This window comes from Cnephaeus nilssonii, assembly GCF_951640355.1.
Source record: "Cnephaeus nilssonii genome assembly, chromosome: 14".
NCBI classification, from domain to species: domain Eukaryota; kingdom Metazoa; phylum Chordata; class Mammalia; order Chiroptera; family Vespertilionidae; genus Cnephaeus; species Cnephaeus nilssonii.
In genome coordinates, this window is record NC_137085.1 from 11,810,436 (window position 1) to 11,832,007 (window position 21,572).

Consider the following 21,572-nt stretch of genomic DNA (forward strand, 5'->3'; position numbering starts at 1 on the left):
AGGGGGCAACTCCTGCATTGAGCGCCTGCCCCCTGGTGGTCAGTACGTGTCATAGCAACCAATCGTTCTGCCATTTGGTTGATTTGCATATTAGCCTTTTATTATATAGGAGGATGCTGAATAGAGTACAAGCATACCTTGTTTTATTGTTTTGCTTTATTGTACTTCGCAGTTACTGCGCTCTTTTGCAAATTAAAGTTTTATCACAACCCTTTTTGTTTGCACATTTTTGCACTATTGTGGCACCAATAGGTTTGAGGCAAGCCTATTGGTGCCATGTTCCCAAAAGTATTTGCTTACTGCATGTCTGTGTCGCATTTTGGTAATTTTTACAATATTTCAAAGTTTTAAATTATTACATTTGTTAGGATGATCTGTGATCAGTGATCTTTGATGTCACTACTGTAATAATGATTCAGATGAAGGTTAGCATTTTTAGCAGTTAAGTATTTTTAAATTAAGGTCTATAAATTTTTTGAGACATAATGGTATTGTACACTTAATAGACTAATTGGGAAACCAAAAAATCCCTATGCCTTGCTTTGTTATCATATTCCCTTTATTGCAGGGATCTGGAGCTGGACCCACAATATCTCTGCGGTATGCTGTATTTAAAAGGCTTCACAGAGAGTATTTTAAAAATGTTTCTGTGTAGGAGGGATGCTAACATAGTACCAGGGTATGCAAAGCCACAGGATTAGAATGAGTGCATTTTCCTAGTGTGTTTATTTTACTCTGAGATTTGTGGTGTGATAATTAATTAAACTGGTAGCTAATTTAAACATTAAAAACAAGATAGTTAAACACATATTTTTTTAAACACTTTTTTGTTGTTGTTGCTGTTGTCATTGTTTAAAACCTTGCTTGAACTACATCCCCAGACTATCAGAAGCCCCACTGGCTCCACTCTGTGATTGGGGGAACATCAGTAGAAAAATATCACCAGTCTTGAACTGAGACATTGGGCTGGCAACTGGCGTTCAGCAACCAGGGTGCAAATTCCCCACCTGTCTGAGAAGAAGGTATAAGTAAGGTCTGAAGACTGGGAAGAAGATACCTGACAGTAACTCTCCCATCTCTCCCACCTGACCGGGGCTGGTGGAAGTACCCAGGCCCCTGTCTACAGCAGCTCCTTGCCATTCTGGTGTAACTGGCCTCACTGAGCTCCAACACAGCAGAAACCCTAGGCGGGGGGTGGGGGGTGGTGGCGGGTGGGGGGCAAGGCCGCTCCTCTGGTGATACGGCTCAGAACAGTTCATGTGCGTGTCTTCCCCTTGGCAGCAACATGCTCCATGGTTATGACAGCCATGATTTGACTCGTATTCCTTGACTTCCTGAACATTGTCATCATCTCCTCTCTCTTTTGAGTCTTATCAACAAAGCTTACCCAGTAAAAAGAGAGCTGGTGTTGAAAAATGTGGGTAGTCTAGGTGGTGATTCAGAGTATGCCCTAGGCCCAACTGGCCTGGGTTTGTACCCCAGCCCGACCACTTCCCAGGCGGCAACTGTGAGCGAGCTAGTTAATCTTGCTGAACCTCAGCTGTCTCTTTTGAAAGATGGAGCTACTGCTATCTCCTTATTCATTTGTTGGTGGCATTAATTCTGATTTGTGATAATATCTATGAAGTACCTGGTATATTGCTGGTGTGTACAAAAATGGTTGGTTCTTATCCACCTGACCCCACGGAGCTATTTTGCAGCTAGAATAACTCTAGGTCAGACAGGGAATGTGATTTGCCTAAGGTGACATCTCTGCGTCTGACTCACTTACTCAGCAACTCTTCTGTGCTGGGCACTGTGCTAATAAGATCTGACAACCAATGCTCACTGTCCTTCAGGGAGCTCGCAGCCCACTGGCGAGGATGGCAAGGAAGTGGGGAATTAAAGCCCAACCCAGTATGTGCTTTATGAAAAATCACCAAATTATAAGTCCTGGTACTTGCTGAGCATGCAGTGAGCACCTGGGAGCTCCCAGGAGCCCAGGAAAGTGGGAGAAGCAAGCACCCCTGCTCTCCTGGCCCCACGTGGTTCTGTCTGCACCCACTGTCTGTGCTAATTCTGATCACAGCCTGCCCCAGGGTCTTCAGCCCACTCATGACTGGCCTGTCTGATCAAACCCTGGCTGGCCCTGGATTGTAAGCATATCCTTGAAGTCTCAGAGAGGCCCAGAGCTCTATGCCAACCCAGGTGTACAGAGCCCCCAGGCCCACTCAAAGGATGCCATGAAGCATGCCAATCCAACCTCCCATTGCCTTCAATATCTGAAATGCTGGGAACTGGCGCTCCTGGGACCAACAGTCGGAGAGTATAACAGCTAATTATAATACACATGTTTACAATTAATTAAATGTAACCACTATATATTAATAATCTTAGTCCTTATTTGCATTTAGAGATAAAGATCATTTCCATTTGGAGATAAACCTCATTTACATTTAGAGATAAAGAAATGGGCAGAGAGATTAAACAAGGTTAAGAGGGTGCATTCTCAGGTAGAACTGGGTTCCTATCTGGGCTTTATACTTATGAACTTGTGGCTTTGTCATTTAATCACCTGCGCATCAGGTGCTTATCTCATAGGTCTTTATGAGGATTAAGTGAGCCCTGTGAAGTGTTTAGCTGCATTCGATACTGAGCGCTCAAAACAAAAACATTGTGCAGCATCACACTCCTAAATGGGATTTCAAGTCCAAGCACATTCTACCGTAAATCCCTTCCTGCTCCTAAGCTCCTAAGCTAAACTGTAAGGTCACCTGCACTCAAGCTAAGGGGTCACGGGTCCTCCCTAGCCAGTAGGACAGACCACCTCCCACCTGGGAAGACTTGACTTTCCCTGCTACCCCAAAGCTGGACTTGGGTTTGGGTTCCTGGGTAGCTTCAATCTGCAGGGACAGGTGCTACAGAGTGTAGCTCCTCTGCCAAGTGTGGATGAAAAGGGGCCAAGTGCTAACCTGGCAACCTCAGGAAAGGCCTGTGTGGCAGCCTTGCAGACTGAGAGACCGAGAGTAACCACAAAGGATGGTCTGAAATTAAAACTTCTAAACTAAAAGCCGTTTATGGCAAGTAGTCATGTCCTAGGCTAGAATCTTCCCTGACAAAGGTCAATCTTTATTTCAACTAAACCTTTCTGTTGTCTTTTGCATCTACCATAACCCCTTTCTCCAGACCCTCAGGGCACAACCAATGCACCCCAGAGGAGACCATAAATCTCCTCCTTGTTATTGTTGTCATGTTAATTGTTGACTGTTAACTATCCTGTACCTGCATCTGTAAAAGATGCAAGTGTCTATCATTTTACTTTTCAACCAGTCCCAGAGGTTTCCTTGTTTTGCTTTCCCCACCTCCCTAACCTATCACCAATGGATTTCATGTAACCCACTTGCATCTTCTCTTTTTATTGTAATGTATAAAATAAGGTGCAAAACTGCCATTCTCTGGAGCATTATCTCAATCCATTGAGATTTTGCTTCTTGGCAACTGTCGGCCGTTTGGCTCAAATTAACTCACAAAAAACTCTCTGTAGGTTTCAGTGTTTCTTATGTTGACACAAAGGTGCCTCCTGAGTAGGCAAAAGACTCCTTCCAAAGAGCAATGTGTTTATCAGATAAACTTGTCTCTAGGCTTCTAAGTGTCCAGGGAAAACAGGGGCCCAGAGAAGCACTACCTTTCCAATGAGTCCAGGTTCTGTACTTGCCCCAGGGTGGATGTTGTAGTCTTCCCTTAGCCCATTTCTCAGAAGGGAAAGCTGAGGTTCAGAGGGGCCTTCCAGACCTTGAGGTGCCCTGGCTTTGCTGAGGACCACTCCTGGAGGTCACAGTTTAGCAAAGGGGTTAAGACACAGATTGGAGTCGGGGTTAGTTCCCGAATCTCTGGGCAAATTTACGAAGGCCTCTTTCAGCTCAGTTTCCTTATCTCTACAAGGGAGACAGAAAGCTCAACCATGTATTGTCAAGGTCCACAGTTAGCTTGCCTCTCCCCGCCCACTGGGCTCGGAGCACTCCGGTATGGCCGACTACAAGCCCCAGCATGCCTCAGGAAGCGGGGTCCAGTGACAGACAGGTGGCTCTGCGAATTGGAGCCGGCCAAGGGATTCGACGCGGCGCGTGCGCAGAGGGCAGCGGGCGGGTGGGCTGGAGGCGGTTGCCGAGTCGGAGCCACGGGCGGTCAGGTAGGGGGGCGGGAAGGAGGGTCGGGGAACCGGGACCAGGGCCCCTGCGGGAGTCGCGGGCTGCTGGTGAGCCGCGGGGTGTGGGGGCTGCGCAGCGGCCGTCCCACGCTTGAATGGCAGGGTAGCGGGACCAGATCGGAGGGGCGGGAGCGAGGTGGAGGTGGGGGTGGGGGTAGGGCTGGCGCTGGGGGGGACCCTGGGACTGAGGAGTCGGAGGACCTGCAGCTCTGGGCGGGGAGCTACGGGCTGGGAGACGCTTCCCGGTGCAGCTTGCTGGGAGGTATGCGGTAATGTGTGGGCCCCCGAGGTGGGTCAGGGTACAGCATCTGGGAGAGGGGAGGGGATCTATAGGCCCTGGAGGAAAAGGGTGCAGAATTTCGGAGATCTGATGACATTTGGGGTGCAGAATCTAAGGAGGTTTGAGGGAATCTGGGGGCGCTAGGATTCTGAGGCTGCAAGATCTCTGAGATCAGAGGGAGCAGCGCGAGGAGCTCCCCTAATTGATAAGGAAGAAGCATTTTCTGGGTGGCATTGGGGAAAATTGAGGAGGCGGGTTCTTGGGGGAATCAGTGGGAAGCTGTGTCTTGTTTGCAAGGAGGTGAAGGTTTGATGAGTAAAGAGGAAGGCGCAAGGTTTGAGGGTGCACAGTGCTTGATGGAATTGGGGGATCAGATTGAGGGAGGGCAGCAATCTGAGGTGTGGGGCTGGGGTATTAAACTGGGGTGCAGGGTGGAAGGCTGCAGAGATGAAAACAGATGAAAGGATCTGTTTCAGATTTGGGGCATGCGAGGGAAGAATTGGTGAGGGTTGCAATATGGAGCCCTAAAGACTTGAATTCTGTACTGTGAGAGGGTGGGGCACTGGGTTCGGGGTGGACTGAATGGTGGGGTAGCGATGTCATAACTATAGAATTAAAGCGCTCCGACTAGATTTGTGAGTTGTTGGCTGCTGAAGGAATTTTCCTGAAGTCTGCATGGGAAGCAAAGAGTTCTGGGGACTGGAGGACCAAGAAGTGATGCATGAAACCATGAGTGTATGAAGTTTAACAGCGTTCAGGGTTCAGCAGCAAAGTCCTAAATCCTGCAGGAGCCTGGCTTTCTCTGTGAGAGGGCCGAATCTCCCTCGCTCATTAACCAAAGATCCCTTTGCACGAGGCGGCCATGGTACTGCCACTAACTTGCCTGGGGACCCAGGCCCGAAAGTGGTAGGCCTGGGGGGAGAAGGGAGTGGTCAAAGGGGGCATGAAGCAGGAAACTACCCAAGGTCCTCCACCTAAGCTTTCTCTGCCCGCCCCCCCAAGCTGAGGCAGCAGATAGGATGTGAGGCCTCCAGAAAAATGAGAGGAACGTCGTGATCTCAGGCCTTATGTTCCTCATCAGCTAAATAAGTAGGTGGAATTAATCCTGCATAAGGTCCATGGTAGCTCAAAGAGGCAGTGGCTCTGTGAATGAAGTGTTTGGGCTGGGAGAGAGACGTGGGCATATGTACTGAGTATTTAGTCCTGTGCCACATTCTGCAACAGTGGTTCCTAACCAGGGCGATGTTGTCCCCCAGGGGATGCTTGGGAACGCCTGGGGACATTTCTGGTTGTCACGGTTGGCATGTGGGGCATCGCTGGCCTCTAGTGGACAGACACCGGATGGGGTTTAACATCCTTCCGTGCACTGGACAGCCCCCGCAATAAAGAATTATCTGTCCCCATGTCCATAGTGCCAAAGTTAAGGAACCCTACTCTATAGTGGGGTACCCTGGAATCAGAGCCTGGCTCTGTCATGTCCTGATTTGGTGATCTTGACCCTGACTTAGTTTTCATAATGGCCCTTCTAAGTAGGCTCTACTAGACCCAGTTTTACACGTAAGGAAACTAAAGCATAGGAAGTGACTTGTTTAGGTTGCATGGCTAGGAATGGCAGGGCTGGGCTCATACTCAGATCTCAGTAAACCTGTATATTCCCAGTTGCTTTGCTTTGTCCTTTGCTGGACTTGCTTAGTCTTATTATCCCAGCCGATTCCCCTCTAATGAAAGGACAGTCCGGTGAGAATGCCTGAAGATCCAGTTGAACTCTAAGGGGGTAAATCTGACTAATTAGGTAGGGAGTAGCCCTGACCTTTGTTCTGATTTGCTCTTAGATTGGGACCAGTGGGTAGATAAGGGAAGGAGCTTTAGATTAGCAGACACGAAGAGGTGTAAGAGACTAGAAGGTGAGGTATGGAGGTCTCTGGCTTGAAAAAAATACCTCATCGCAGGGGCTGCGGCTGGGGACAGTCATAACTGTTGTTCTCAGTTAGATCTCTTGGGCTTCTCTCCCTGGGACAGAATAACAGCATTTGTTCTCACAGCCCCAGGACTAGCTGTAGCATTGCTGAAGCCAGTTCAGAAACATAGTAGGACTGGATCGGAAGCCAAGAGACTTAGCTTGAATAGTCACACACACACACACACACACACACACACACACACACACACCCTTAAGGACAATATGTAAAGGAAGTGGAATCAGCGTGGGAACCAGAGGCTTGAAGTCCAAAGTCCTGCCTCAGCTGCTAATTTACTAAGTGATCTTGGACAAGTACTTGCCCTTATCATCCACAATCTATTTTTTTAAAAAATAAAAATAGCTACCATTTATCACATGCTTATTATGTGCATTAACTCTGTTAATCTGGTCAATGATTCAGCCAATAATCTAGGTGTTACTTCCCCATTTTACAGATGAGAAAAGTATTAATTAAATGATTCACCAAGGCTAAGTAGTGAAAGCCAAAACAGGGATGCAAGCCCGTTCTGACTCCTAAGTTACATTATATGCGTTTTACTAGAAGGCTTTTCAAACACTAGAGAATCCACAAACACATTAACGTCTGGAGAGGGGTTGGTAGTCAAACGCTGATAAGGCCCTTGAAGTGGATCACTGTCCATACACACTGACCTGCTGCCTCTGTGACACTCCCTCCCCAAAGTGCGTCTGGTTGAACAATCAGATTTAAAAATCATTCCCAGTCTCTCAGCCAGACTGCAGCCAGCTCGGGAGCTGTGACATCTTTCAGTCACTGTGGTTTTATGGCTGCAAGTGGACATACTTGGATTTGAACTTCACTTCTACTATTTATTATCTTTGAGACCTTGGACAGATTGCTTTTCTCTCAGCCTTGGTTTCCTTATTTATAAAGAGGAATAACACATACTTCAAATAGTTATTATGGGAATAAGAGGTTATGTATAGAAGGTGCCTGGCATTCAATAAACGGTAGTATTATGAGAGATTATAAATATGAGAGGAAGGGAATGCTAGAAGGGGACTGAGTTGCTTTGCCACCAAATTTCAGTAAACCTAAGTAGCCCCCACTAGGCTCCCCAAACTGCTGTCCCCTCTTGTACCTTTCCCAGGATCTGCTTCCTGAACCTTGAACCAAAATTTCCTGAGTAAATGAATGTGTGTTAATATGCAGAGAAAAAAACTGAAAGAAAGTTGAGTGGGTCAAGTTGAGTCGGGGTCCCCTGAGAAAAGACCATTGATTTCCCCCCCCCCCCTTATCCTATATTCTTTGGGTCACATTGGCGTTCCCCAGATGTTTGTGGAAGATGCAAGGGAACCTTTCTAGGTCCTTCAATTTTAGAGGAAGGACAGAAAAAAGGCAAGCATTCTTCTGGCAAACTATCATTGGTTTAACCTGTCCTTTGATTTAACCTATCCTGACATATTTTAGCCAAAGCTTCCTTTCCCACAAGTATTTCCTTCTGGGTTTTAAGTGCAGGCTGGTGCAGCTTTGAGGTCAGTCCTGTGTTTCCCTATAAGCCTTTACTTGTTGAGTTTATCCTAGCTGTTTGCAAGGTGGCTTATGTGCCTTAAATGAGTTTCAGAATCTTCTCCCACACAGGACAGGGTGGCAGGTGGGGACTTCACAGACTTCCTTAACATCAGTCCTGCTAGCCACTCCCAGAGAGTGACCACTGGTGGCCTGGGGTTGGCCATGCCCTGGCTTAGCATTCCGTTCAAATGCAGGAGGAATAAACACACTGTAGAAAGCCCTCACGAAAGGAAATGTGATAAGCCTTGCAAAAAACCAGTCAAACCGGGGCAGTGAGACCTCTGTGTCTGGTGGAAAGAAATGTGGTACTTTTCACGTTTTCTGGTTTTTAGGTGAAGAGCTGGTTTAGCTCACAATTAAATCTCCAGTATTTTCATGGGGCTTGACTCATAGTAGGTATTCAGTAAAGGTTTATTTAGTTGCTTAAAGTTCTCCAGTTTTGGTCATAGCCTAAGACCCCAAGGGGCTGATAGAACTATAGGAGATAAAGGCAGCTAGACAAACTACCCCATGGTGGGAATTCAAGCATTGGATAGAGATTGAAACCTTAGGTCATCTCTCAGCCATTGATTCTGAGATCAGGTAAGCCAGTCTCCAAGGAAGGCTCAGAATGTTTACTTTTGAAGTGTATGGGTCTGATATCTTGGGTATGGCCTGCCTATTGAAGTGCCTGTTCATTTCTTCTGATTGGCTGGGTGGTGGCCACTGCCGCCGCCGCTGATACTATTCAACTATTATCTATTGTACGATTAATTGTATGCCTTGCTTGGTATTGCACTAAGCCCTTTATTCACACCATCTCATTTCATCTTTACAATAACCTCGTGCTGAAAACACTATTTTGAAGTACCTTAGATAAGCTGAGAACTAGAGAGGTGGGAAACCTTGCCCAGGTCTCCAGGGTAAGTGACAGAGCTGGGATTCAAGCATTGAAAGCCTGATTCCTGAGCCCACTGTTCCCAGTTCTGCCACGTGACCTAATGAGGTCTTGATTTCTCTCTCCTGTCTCAGTTTACTCATCTCTATTACTCTGTGAGATCACTACTAATTGTAGCAGTCCATATTTAGTCCCTGCAAGAATGAGCTGGCCAGAGGATTCTAGCATGGCTGTTTCGTGTCCTCAATCAGATTCCTCCAAAGCTGACTAGTCCTTTTCTTCATCTTTATGTGCCATAAAAGGAAAGATTCTTTACCCTTTCAAAATACAGTTTGTAAACGGGACATTCTGTTAACACTAGAACTACTTTATTATTGTTAATCCTGTTCCTGACTGCTGCTTGTCATCATTTTAGTAACAGTCTCTCATGGCATCCCCACCCATTTCCAGGCTAAGCACTTCATATGCATTATCCCTAGTTGTCAGTAGCTTTTTTATAAAATAAGAGCACATGTTAGTGGGGCTGAATAACATGGGGTTCAATGACTGCTCATTTGATCCCAGGTCTGTCTGTTTTTCTGTTTTGTTTTTTTTCTGCTACTCTGGTTATCTCTGTCATGGACTGGGATGCCAGAAGGGACTGGATCAGGCTAGGGAATGACTAAAATGTTCCTGCTTAAGGGATAGATTTTCATCTGGAGCTGGAGAGCTGGGCTGGCATCAGATGGGATGTGCAGTGTTAGTCGTGAGGTCAAAAGAGTGGGGTACACTGAGGTGAGGGGTCAGGAGTTAACAGTACAAAGTGAACAGGACACATGTCCAAAATTTCATGAGACAGCCAGGGTTATAAATAACATGTTGGTGGTTCATTCTGATTGGCTTTAGATTTTATAGCTGGCAATAGTGGGCAGCTAACTTAAAGACCTGGGAGGGTAAGACAATTCCTTTCACCCATCTAGTCTTTCCAGGGAAACTAAGTAATAATGGAGTTTCCATCGGAATCCTTCTCAGTATGCACAGGACTGACCGGATCTGCCCTTCTGGAGGAGAGGACCTGGATCTGTCCATCACGGAGCTCCGTTAAGGCCGGGAACCTGCATTCCCAAATCATAGGAATGGGAGACACGGCTCAGGCTTTTTCCAGGTCTGAGGCTGTCTCCGTGCCTGCTGCTTTAGCGATGGGAACTCATGCTCCCTTGGCAGAGCACGAAAGCTTTGGGGAAAGAATCCTTGACACTGTTTTCTGCCTCAGAGAGCCCAGTGAAGGTGCAGACACTGAGCTAACTCTCTGTACGGATGTGCACACAGTAAGTTCATTTTTTAAAGGGGACAGCTTAGACGGGGAGGCAGGCAGGCAAGCTTTTTAATCAAAGAAAGTGGTATGGTATTCCAGAAATGTCGGGGAAGAATGTGTTGGTATTTTTACAAGTTGGCAGGCTTGTTCAATTAGCTGATCGGCAGTGCCAGCTCTGGGAAGCACAGATGTCCCTGTGCTTTGTAAGGTAACATGCTCTGGGTCCAAACACCAACTGTTGCCCTCAGTCTGTTGTCCCAGATGATGGGAGGACGGGAGCTATTTTACTGGTTTAGAACTGAGAGGGTTTGCGTGGCTCCTGAGTTCAGGTTTCTATCAGTGTTTCTCTACTATTACCCTCAGACCCACGGCATTTCAGAACTCAGCGCTTATGGTTTCAGATATCTACAGGAGACCTTATAGGTTCATGACAGGTGGTAATGTGTTATTTTGTTGAGGCATGGATATGAGTTGTTACAGGGCTGCTGTGAGCTTATCAATCACACGATAGCGGCTAACTCTCATAAGGTATTGATTGTTCCTCCTTCCTTGTGGAGAAAATTATATGCTATAAGGTTGCATGGAATCTAGCACATAGTAGGTACTATATGTATACTATTTCTCATCTAGTAAAAGAGAAATGGGTTTCAGGGAGGTGGGAGTGATGTTAGAAAAATTGTGCATGCCTGCTGCCATCTGTCATATTGCAGTCCAAAGCTGAGTATGGGAAAGTCTGTAATGTGTATCTCTGCATTGACTGCCGTTCTGTATGCCTGGGAAAAGAACTGACATTTGCAAAGCTTTCCTCGTTGTCCTCAAAACCAAGCTAACTTGCCTGCCACCTCCGTCTCCTCCTTGATGGTTGAGCAGCTGCACATCACGAGACTGTGCAGGTGCAGCTGTAGGATCTGCATTTCTGAAGAGATGACTGTATCTGTGCGCCTCACCTTGCTAAATCTATTCATTCTGATTCGGGGTATAAATTGACAGTGACATAAGGCTGCAGAGCACCGAGATTCTGTGGTTCTACTTCGTGAGCATCTGTGGATGGAGGAGGTTGGGAGTATTCATGGCATGTTCTGCGTGAAGCAGGGGTTGTTCCAAGCCTAAAATAAATTGTCTGGATAAAGCACTGCCGTGTTTAAAATCATCTGGGCTTGACTCTTTGGCTCTCGTGGTTCCACCACTTCCCCTGCCTGATCCACTCAGTTTATAAATCTTAGTGATTATATTTCTGGAATATTACTCAAATGTGTCTTTCCGTTTTCACCACCTGCTCGCTGCTTCAGGCTCCCTGACACTTCCGGCTGTCCCTCTGCATAGCTTCCAAACCAGTTTCTCTGCCCTTTCCCCCACTCCATTTGAACTTTGCTCATATCAGTTCCCTGCTCCAAAACACGCATTGCTTCACTATGCCAGAAGGTCACATGGCTCGTTCTGGCTGTGAAGACTTCTTACAGTTGTTCCCCAGTTTCCAAGCCAGTGAGTATAAACCCCCTGCATCCTCCCACAATTTTAACCTAAGAATGAGAGGAAAGAAAACAAGTTTGTTAAGACCGCTTTGGTGCCGAGTCAAGTCTTAGGGTTTTGTACACTACACATATTATCTCACTTAATGCTTACACTGAAGGCAGGGGAGAGGAAGAAACAGACCAGAGAGGCTACGTGTTCTCTGTTCTCTTCGAATCCACTGAGGTTCTATCCTTCTCCCTGCTTTCTAACCTTTCCTAAGACTGTGCCCTTTGCCTGGAACTCCTTTCCCCCATCCCCACACATCTGTGTGGCCTTCCAGGTCCCTATCCAAGGCCATCTCCCCTCAGAAAGATCCCCTTTCCCTTCACGTTAGAGTGAATCTCTATTAGGCTCCATCAAACGTAGTTTATATCTCATTATACTCCTTTCTGCCCTGATTCTTACTACCTATCTTGTCTCCTTTCCTCAAGTCTGAGCGTCTGAAGGACGGAACTTATACCCTGAAAACTTAGTGGCTAGTACTTGGTACCTAGTCTTAGGTGGGTGGAAAGGTGAGTAGTTATGAAGATAGATGAATGGAAAATGCATGTATTTTTCTGATCTGATGTTTTGCTAATCGTAATTTTCTATTTCTCTGGGTGGCTGGTTGCTAGGCCCCCAAACGTGACGCAGTGAACTCTATGTAACATGATAAAGAAAGCCTCCATGCTTTTGCTCACATTTTCTGTGCTTAATGCTGTTATGCCTCGTTGCCTTGTTTGTTGATTTTGTGACATATGTCAGGAGCATCTCTGCTTCTGGGAAGCCTTCGCCACCTCCTCTGGGCAGAATCTGTTGCCCCATCCACTGTGTAATCCTTTTCTGGACGTAACTTTTCTACGCTTTTCTCCTCGTATAAATGATGAGTTGTAGCCAGAAAAATGGTCACCCACATTTATCAGGATACTACTTGGCAGGGCTCTCCTAAGTGGATCCTATTCCTCATGTTATTTAACCCTTCACAACCCCATGTAGAGTAGGCACCGTTATTATTTCCATTGCACAGATGGGTGGTGGGGAAACTGAGCTTTGGGGAGCGTAGCTTCCTTCCTGCAGGTCACACCACTGAGTATCAGAGACTCCAGAACCTGAGTGTGAGCCACTGTGCGAAGCCGTCTGACTCGTTTCCTCTGTGTCACCTTCACCTGACAGGCAGACCAGTAACCACTTGTTAAGTAAATGAAGGACGGGGTGGGGGATGGTAGCTATTCTCGAAACGTTCCTTGAGTGCATGACTGTATCTAGGCAGTGGAATAACGGCTTCTTTTTCTCCTTCGCAGAGTTTGGCCTTGTGGAGCATGACTGGTAAGCCGTTCAGTTCTGCGCTGTGCTGACAGGACCCTTCAAAGGGAGCGCGATGGCCACGGCAGCGGCAGCTTCTCACCTGAACCTGGACGCCCTCCGGGAAGTGCTGGAATGCCCCATCTGCATGGAGTCCTTCACGGAGGAGCAGCTGCGGCCCAAGCTCCTGCACTGCGGCCACACCATCTGCCGCCAGTGCCTGGAGAAGCTGCTGGCCAGCAGCATCAACGGCGTCCGCTGCCCCTTCTGCAGCAAGATCACCCGCATCACCAGCCTCACGCAGCTGACCGACAACCTGACCGTGCTGAAGATCATCGACACGGCCGGGCTCAGCGAGGCCGTGGGGCTGCTGCTGTGCCGGGGCTGCGGGCGGCGGCTGCCCCGGCAGTTCTGCCGGACCTGCGGCGTGGTGCTGTGTGAGCCCTGCCGGGAGGCTGACCACCAGCCCCCCGGCCACTGCACGCTCCCCGTGAAGGAGGCTGCTGAGGAGCGGCGCCGGGAGTTTGGGGAGAAGTTGGCCCACCTGCGGGAACTGGTCGGGGAGCTGCAGCGGCGGAAGGTGGCCTTGGAGGGTGTGTCCAAGGACCTGCAGGCCAGGTACAAAGCCGTCCTGCAGGAGTACGGGCACGAGGAGCGCAGGGTCCAGGAGGAGCTGGCTCGCTCCCGCAAGTTCTTCACGGGCTCGCTGGCCGAGGCCGAGAAGTGCAACAGTCAAGCGCTGGAGGAGCAGAGCTACCTGCTCAACATCGCCGAGGTGCAGGCTGTGTCTCGCTGTGACTACTTCCTGGCCAAGATCAAGCAGGCAGACGTGGCGCTGCTGGAGGAGACGGCGGACGAGGAGGAGCCGGAGCTCACTGCCAGCCTGCCCCGCGAGCTCACCCTGCAAGACGTGGAGCTCCTCAAGGTCGGCCACGTGGGCCCCCTCCAAATCGGGCAGGCTGTTAAGAAGCCCCGGACAGTCAACATGGAAGATTCCTGGGCCATGGAGGCTGCAGCCTCTGCGGCCTCCACTTCCGTTACCTTTCGAGAGATGGACATGAGCCCTGAGGAGGCGGTGGCCAGCCCCAGGGCCTCGCCTGCTAAGCAGAGGGGTTCCGAGACAGGTGCCGGCATCCAGCAGTGTCTCTTTCTCAAGAAGATGGGTGCCAAGGGCAGCACCCCGGGCATGTTCAACCTTCCCGTCAGCCTCTACGCGACCAGTCAAGGGGAGGTGCTGGTCGCTGACCGCGGCAACTACCGAATCCAAGTCTTCACCCGCAAGGGCTTTCTGAAGGAGATCCGCCGCAGCCCCAGCGGCATTGATAGCTTCGTGCTGAGCTTCCTGGGGGCTGATCTGCCCAACCTCACCCCTCTCTCAGTGGCCATGAACTGCCACGGGCTGATTGGTGTGACTGACAGCTACGACAACTCCTTCAAGGTGTACACCCTGGATGGCCACTGTGTGGCGTGTCACAGGAGCCAGCTGAGCAAACCCTGGGGCATCACCGCCCTCCCGTCCGGCCAGTTCGTGGTGACTGATGTGGAAGGTGGGAAGCTCTGGTGCTTCACTGTGGAGCGAGAAGCCGGGGTGGTCAAGTACAGCTGCCTCTGCAGTGCCGTACGCCCCAAATTTGTCACCTGTGATGCCGAGGGCACCGTCTACTTCACCCAGGGCTTGGGCCTCAATTTGGAGAATCGGCAGAATGAGCACCACCTGGAGGGTGGCTTCTCCATCGGCTCTGTGGGCTCCGATGGGCAGCTGGGCCGCCAGATCAGCCACTTCTTCTCGGAGAATGAGGACTTCCGCTGCATTGCTGGCATGTGCGTGGATGCCCGTGGAGACCTCATCGTGGCTGACAGTAGTCGCAAGGAAATTCTCCACTTTCCCAAGGGTGGGGGCTATAGTGTGCTCATTCGAGAGGGGCTCACCTGTCCCGTGGGCATCGCCCTCACTCCTAAGGGGCAGCTGCTGGTCTTGGACTGTTGGGATCATTGCATCAAGATTTACAGCTACCACCTGAGAAGGTATTCCACCCCTTAGGGAGAACTAGGAAGTTTCCTCTGTACCCCGGCCAGCTTCCCCTTCCCTTAGTCCTTGGTTATTGGTGGTACTGCAGAGTAGACCTGCCCTGTGTCCCCGTTCCAGCTAGCTAGCCCTAGACTTTTAGAAGCTGCTTTAGTTTTCATTTGCATTATCCCCCCCCCCCCACACACACACACACATTTAGAGCTTTATCAGATGCATTGCCTCACATAAGACCTGGGGTTAGCTGAAGTTTGATGAGAACTTAGGCACTTGTGAGGCTTCAGTAGAGCCTTTTGCCCTGCATTTGAAGTCTGCCCTTGTATTGAAAGCACCCTTGTCCATTTTCCTGTCTCTTGGCTTTGAAGACCCGGGGCCGTGACTTCCCTCCTGTTGTAGTGTGTTTCCTCTGTGACACTTCCTCTTCAACTCTGCTGCCCTCAGTGTGGGTGCTCCAGTGGGGTCGGCCCCATCTTTCAGTGACATTCTGGACCTCGTATCCTGTGGCGTAGCATCTCAGGTCTGACCGCCTTGACCAGCGTGAGAGCTCATCATTCAGTGTCACCAAGGCAGATACACCGCCCCTCTGGGAATCAGCACCTCTCTGCTCCGGGTGCTTCGTGCCATCTCTGATTGGTCTCTACTTGTGGATGTGACAGAGAATGGATTGACCCTAATTGGTTGATGTTGAAGACTTGAGCCTGGATGTTGCTTGCCTTTTAAAGGAGCCTATGGATTGGAATTATGCCAAAGCACAGGAAGATGGTAATAAACATATGCTGATGTAGTCACTGTTGGATGGTCTCTGGAGCTCATCATTTTTCATCCTACCTCTGTCCACTAACCTGTGCTGAGAGCTGTCTGTGAACTTGGACTGTACAACACAGGCCAGCGCCAACCGCGTGGGGAGGGGGATGCATCTCATTTCATTAGTGAAACAAAATTGTTGAGTCCTTATTCTGTATTTCCCTCAAGTGAGGTTAAAATACTTGTTTTTGGGGTTTCTTTCCATTCCTCTATCAAGCATTAAATAATTGATAACTGTTCCTTTGTCACTGGTTTTCACCTTTTTTTCCCCGCTTAACATATTTTTATTGATTTCAGAGATGGAGAGGGTGAGAGAGATAGAAACATCAATGATAATGATAATTGGTTGGCTGTCTCCTGCATGACCCCCAATGGGGATCAAACCTGAAACCCGGGCATGTTCCCTGAGTAGGAATCGAATCGTGACCTCCTGGTTCATAGGTCGATGCCAGTCGGTTGGTGTTCGTCTTTTAATTAAATATGGGATTTGTGAGGTGAGGAAATGGGTTAGTTGTTTTGTTTCCATGCTGTTTCGCTTCCATGTCTGACACTGCATTCTTTGAGAGCCATAGGATATATCCAGGTCAAAATTCAGCCCAAATCACCATTATGTAAAGGTAATTCAATCTTATTCCCAATCTTATGTATACATGTGTATAGAAGCAGCCGCCAAGGTCTAGAGCTGGGGTGGGGAATGCCCGGCCAACGGGCAGTGTAAGGCCCAAGAAATCATTTGGTCTGGCCCTGCCAAGGCATTAGGAGTTAATTAAATGTTTAACCAAATATAGCAGGCTAATTTTTAAGTTGAAAATTTTGTATGGCCCAGGAATGCTATCCTATATAATAAAAGGCTAATATGTAAATTGGCGGAACGACCGGTTGCTATGACACGCACTGACCACCAGGGGGCAGACGCTCAACGCAGGAGCTGTCCCTTGATGGTCAGTGCACTCCCACAGGGGGCATGCCACTCAGCCAGAAGCCAGGCTCATGGCTGGCGAGTGCCGCAGTGGTGGCGGGAGCCTCTCCCACCCCCGCAGCAGCGCTAAGGACCCCTCGGGGGAGCGGGCCTAAGCCGGCAGGCAGACATCCCCTGAGAGGGCACAGGCCGGGCTGAGGACCCCCTTCCCCTCCAGTGCATGAATGTCCCGCACCAGGCCTCTAGTAATCTCTAGTAATGTTATAAATATCCAAATGGCCCTTGGCAGAAAAAAGGTTCCCCACTCCTGGTCTAGAGTCACCCACACCCTGTTCTAAACTGAGCCTCCCACTATCTGCTTTAACCTTACAGTGACAATTCAAAGAGGAAGAAGCCTTATGCTTTTCAGACTAGAAGTGGGTGAGAGGATTTGTGACAACAGTCCTGGAGCTTTGGCATTTACTAAGCTGCACATCTTGCTGTGGGTGCAGGGCTGATGGCAAGCCAGAGAGCAGTTACCTCGCGTTCATGGAAATAATGTGCTCAGCCAAGCTTCTCAAAATGGTGTTTTTGGTGGTGGAGGGTGTTGTTGCTTTGGTTCTTCTTTATTTTGCTTCTGTGGGAGTCGCTGCCACACGACATGAAAGGAGATAAAGTGATGTTGAACTAATCTGTCTTGTGCTTTTCACCTGGAGAAAAGCCCCATGTTCTGATTATGAAATTGCATCCGGTTTGCAAAGATTGTCTACTTGAGAAGAAATTGATCCAATTAAAAGTGCATCACAAATGAGGCCGCTAGTTATTAGAGCCGCTTTCTCCGTACTGCAGCCGACAGCAGGAGGTCCGTCTTGGCTGTCAGCGAGGGACTTGCTGAGGCAGTAACAGTGTCAGAGTCCCTCGGAACGTGGTTTTCAGCAGGGAAATGACTATCCCGGGCTGGCTTGCTGTAAGTAAACTAGGCCTGGGGTTGTGGAACTGCTGGTGCCTTTGGAAGGAAATGCTACCACTGCTGGCATTCGCATTCAGGTCTGCCCATCTCTGAACTGTACGCGAGTACAGCAGAGTTCCGGGGCTCAGGATGGAAATAAGTGTGGTCTGCATGTGTTTCTTTCTTTGATCTGAGTATTTTAGGCTGTGCTTAGCTTCAGTTATCTACCATGTTGACTAAATTGCAGAATATAACCCCCAAGAAACTAATTTGCTCAATTACAAGTTGTTTTTTGTTTGTTTGTTTGTTTTGTTTTAGCAGCAGTACCCTTATTCAAATAAAGTCTTACATGCAGGTCTGTGTGTAGACTAGATCAGAGAGCAGGTGCTCCGGTTGAGCAGGTCTGTGAACTGAAGGACAGGCTTCAGCAACCCTCACCCGCGCACCCCTGCAAAACTCCTGTGAGTCTACAGAACATTTGCTGCAAAGCACTGAGCTATAGCATTGCTTATCTCCTGTCCATCTCATTAGCCCTGCAGCCCTGGCTGAGTCATTTAACCATTCCTCTTCTTGAAAAGGATGAAAACGGATCTTGCATCCAGGAAGTATGTAAGACGTGAGATCACAGATGTAGAAGTCCCAGTTCTTGGGGACAGTTCTTGGCATTCCCATTCAATGATAGCAATTAGTATCTTCTTTTATTGAGTTGTTCCAAAGAGTGAAGCTGCCCGACCACTCCAAACAATACCTGCCCACTTTCCTATTTTATACATTCCCAATGGGCAACCAGAACCCTCCTCAGGCATCTCTCCCAGCCACACGTCTCCAAGTAAATCTGATCACCATTCCTTCTTACCATCTCTCTACCTGCTCATGTTTCCAATGCTGTATAAATAACCATGTTGCAATTATTGGCCCATAGAGTTGAGCTTTATTGAGGGCTAACTTTAATAGCTAGCTACAGGCACTTGGCATGGTGTCTAATTTGGAGTACACCCTCCGTTTTTAACTGGCTGTTACTCACTAGACTCAATGGTGATGGGTCCTCCTGGAACCTGTGTCTTTTCTAACACAGCCCCTTAACATTGGGTAAATACTCTCAGGCAAGCCCTTTTATAATGCATACAGAAGCAAAACAAAACAAACAACACTAAAGGCAAGCAAATGACGTACAGGTTGGTTACGGCCCAGCTTTCCTTTATCATTCTGAGTTATTTAGAATTTAAGGCCTCGGAGCCATGACCCATTCAGTATTTACTGAGTACCTACTGTGAGCCAGGTACTGTCCCAGGTTTCAGAAAAGAATAACTTAATGATAATTATATTATTGATGTGTCTACTTTCTCAGAAATTATTTCACAGTCTTTCCTGTCTGAAGTATTTGAAATCTAGTGTTCCATTGCCCTGGACTTCCTCAAAGGCCAGGGACAGGCGGTGTCTGAAAGACTGAGGATCATACCAGTGTGTACTACACTCCAGCAGGAGGCAGTCCACAGAGGGGCACTCATTCCAATTGATGGATAAACGTGGCTGAAGTCTTACAGGTAGGGTGTGTAATGCTTACATCGTGGTGCTTTTAATCCAGTACTAATTAATGGCGTCTGAAGAGTGAGGTGTTACCCAGGCCTGCAGGAGGGAAATGGAAGGGCAGAGCCTAGTGTGAAACTTGGGCCTCTACCTCGCACCTGACCAGCCTGCTGATCTACACTCAGGACGTGCAGCCCCTCAAGGGATCTCCAGATAAATTACAGATGTGAAACGGGAGATGCCTGGATGAATTTCACAAGCATGGCAGTGATGGGGCAGGAGGCTATTTAGCAAAACACACACTTAGACTAGAGCCCTATGGCTCTCTTTTGTCAATATCATTAATATTCATGGTCCCCTGGCTAAGTGAAGTTAGTGAGGCCGCTCCAGGATGGCTATTCTAGTGGGAAAGTCACTGGGCTCGGTCTGGGGCTGAGTCTCAGCTCTGACTCTTAAGTAGCTATGTGGCCTCAGGTGATCACCATACACCTCCGTCTCCTTATAAAATAAGGAGTAAGGACTAGATCATCACTAAAATCCCTTCTGGCTCTATGATTTTAATTGATTTCTTAATCAACTAGAATTTGGTTGAGTTTTCCCCCAATGATTTTGTATAACCCTTGCTATAACTTTTCTCGTGTTTACATGAAAGTAGTAGAAAGACCCTGCCTTTGGTAACCAGCCCCACGTTGGTCCAGTTGCTCACTCTGCCCCCAAAATACGACCTTAGGTCAGTTACTAGCTATCATCACTCTGTTGAGCTACAGTTTCCTCACCTGGTAAAATGCAACGATAGCTTATGTTTTAAAGGGTTGTTGCAAGAATGTAAAGATAATGGGATAGCACATGCAAAAGGATCTAATTCAGAAAATGTGGTTTCCATTGCAGGGAGCAAAGGCTTCCTTCTTCTCACCATGAGTGATGCAGATTTTTCACGTTGACACTGGGGGAGATTTCTGATTCGCATCGGTGATGCAGGGGCACTGCCTGGCTTCTTAATTTAAAACCTATTGGAGGGAAAGTGGGATTGCTGGAGGGCAGATGCAAAACTCCCAGCAATGTGTCCCAGTAGGAACTTTTTGAAAGGTTCAATGGAGTCAAGAAACACAAAACCATGCATATTTTGCTATTTCTGTAGATGGCTAGAGACTAGCATAAAATGATTTTTTTCCTCCAGGTCAATATCCATTAACACAAATAATTTAAAAATTAAAATAAACCATAAATATCACTGTTAGGTTGGAGGTAATACAACATATGATAGTTTAAAATGTGCAGCTCTCTGGAGACAAAACAACATATAAATGTGAGCAGGTAAAGAGCTCTCCCCCCACCCATCCAATTATATACAGTAACTACGAAAAGAAAAATGAATACAGGAAAAGGAAACAAGCAAACAAATAAAACTGAACAGAGGTCCACAATTTGAACCAATTAGAAGTTAGGTCCTGAGTTTAGTTCTGCCTCCCCCTACCCGCCACTTATTAACTATGACCACTGAGTCCTTTAGCCTCACAACCTCAGTTTACTCATTGTTAATAACCTGATGCGGCTTACTGCATTATTCTGAAGAAATGATGGATGTATAACACTTGGTGCACTTCCAGACATTCATAAACTTTCAGTAGTGGTAAATACTTTTATAGTAAATGTATCTCAAGATTACCCACACTTTTGTGATAGAAGGGTTATATGAAACCAGTGAGGGAAAACTATTTCCCTCAAAGGAAAGTCATTTAGTAACTCACTGAAATCCGATTAAAAACATGAAGAGTTTGTATGAGTGTGGGAGTGAGTCAAACACATGTCTTTCCTACATAGATAAAACCAAAAACTTCTTTTGGTGATTTACTCAGTTTACCCGGTTATGATGCCACTGTATATCTTCACAGAATATTAAGATCTGAGATTCTACTCATTCATTCAATCACTCCTTAAATATGTATAAGACATCTACTGTTTATTATTGGCAGTCATTATATGAGCATAGAATGCAAAGATGACTCAGTCGTGAATCCTGCAGTCAGGTAGCCTGCGGTCTAGCTGGAGAAATAGGACACGTAAGAAAAAATACGAACATGCTGAAGAGTAAGCGGTACAAGATAGAAGTGGAATGCCAGGCGTTGGGGAACAGGCTACTTCTCCTTGGGAGGATCTGGTTGCTGAAGGGCCTTGCAAGTAGAGGGAATATCAGGAACCAAGGTACAGCATTGTAGGGAAAAGTGAGATGTTGGTTCCAGCAGGAAGTTCGCCCCCCCCCCCCCACCCGCTTTAGGTAATGATGCCAGTGTTCCTTTCCCCTGCCCTAAGCTGTATCACTAATTCCTATCAGTAGTCATGGCTCAGTGAGGTTTCGTTTTCATAGAGGTGGGAGGGTGTGGATAAGAATCCCCTTGGAGACTGGAGTGGGGCTGAGGTGGAAGGAG

General features: G+C 47.8%; 2 protein-coding genes across 7 annotated transcripts in view; one reads left to right on the top strand and one right to left on the bottom strand.

Annotated features, from left to right (window-relative positions):
* Positions 1-21,572, bottom strand: part of ASTN2 (astrotactin 2) — a 749,503-nt gene that overhangs the window by 186,898 nt on the left and 541,033 nt on the right. The window lies entirely within an intron of this gene.
* TRIM32 (tripartite motif containing 32) lies at positions 4,123-16,005 on the top strand. Of its 3 annotated transcripts, none has more exons than XM_079789846.1 (2): positions 4,123-4,168; positions 12,942-16,005. In XM_079789846.1, exon 2 carries the CDS (start codon positions 13,019-13,021, stop codon positions 14,981-14,983), a length of 1,965 nt encoding a protein of 654 aa, XP_079645972.1. In that variant the 5' UTR covers positions 4,123-4,168; positions 12,942-13,018; the 3' UTR covers positions 14,984-16,005. The 3 variants fall into 3 exon arrangements, with proteins under 3 accessions (XP_079645972.1, XP_079645973.1, XP_079645974.1); XM_079789847.1 differs by lacking the exon at positions 4,123-4,168 and adding an exon at positions 9,557-10,162; XM_079789848.1 differs by lacking the exon at positions 4,123-4,168 and adding an exon at positions 12,182-12,836.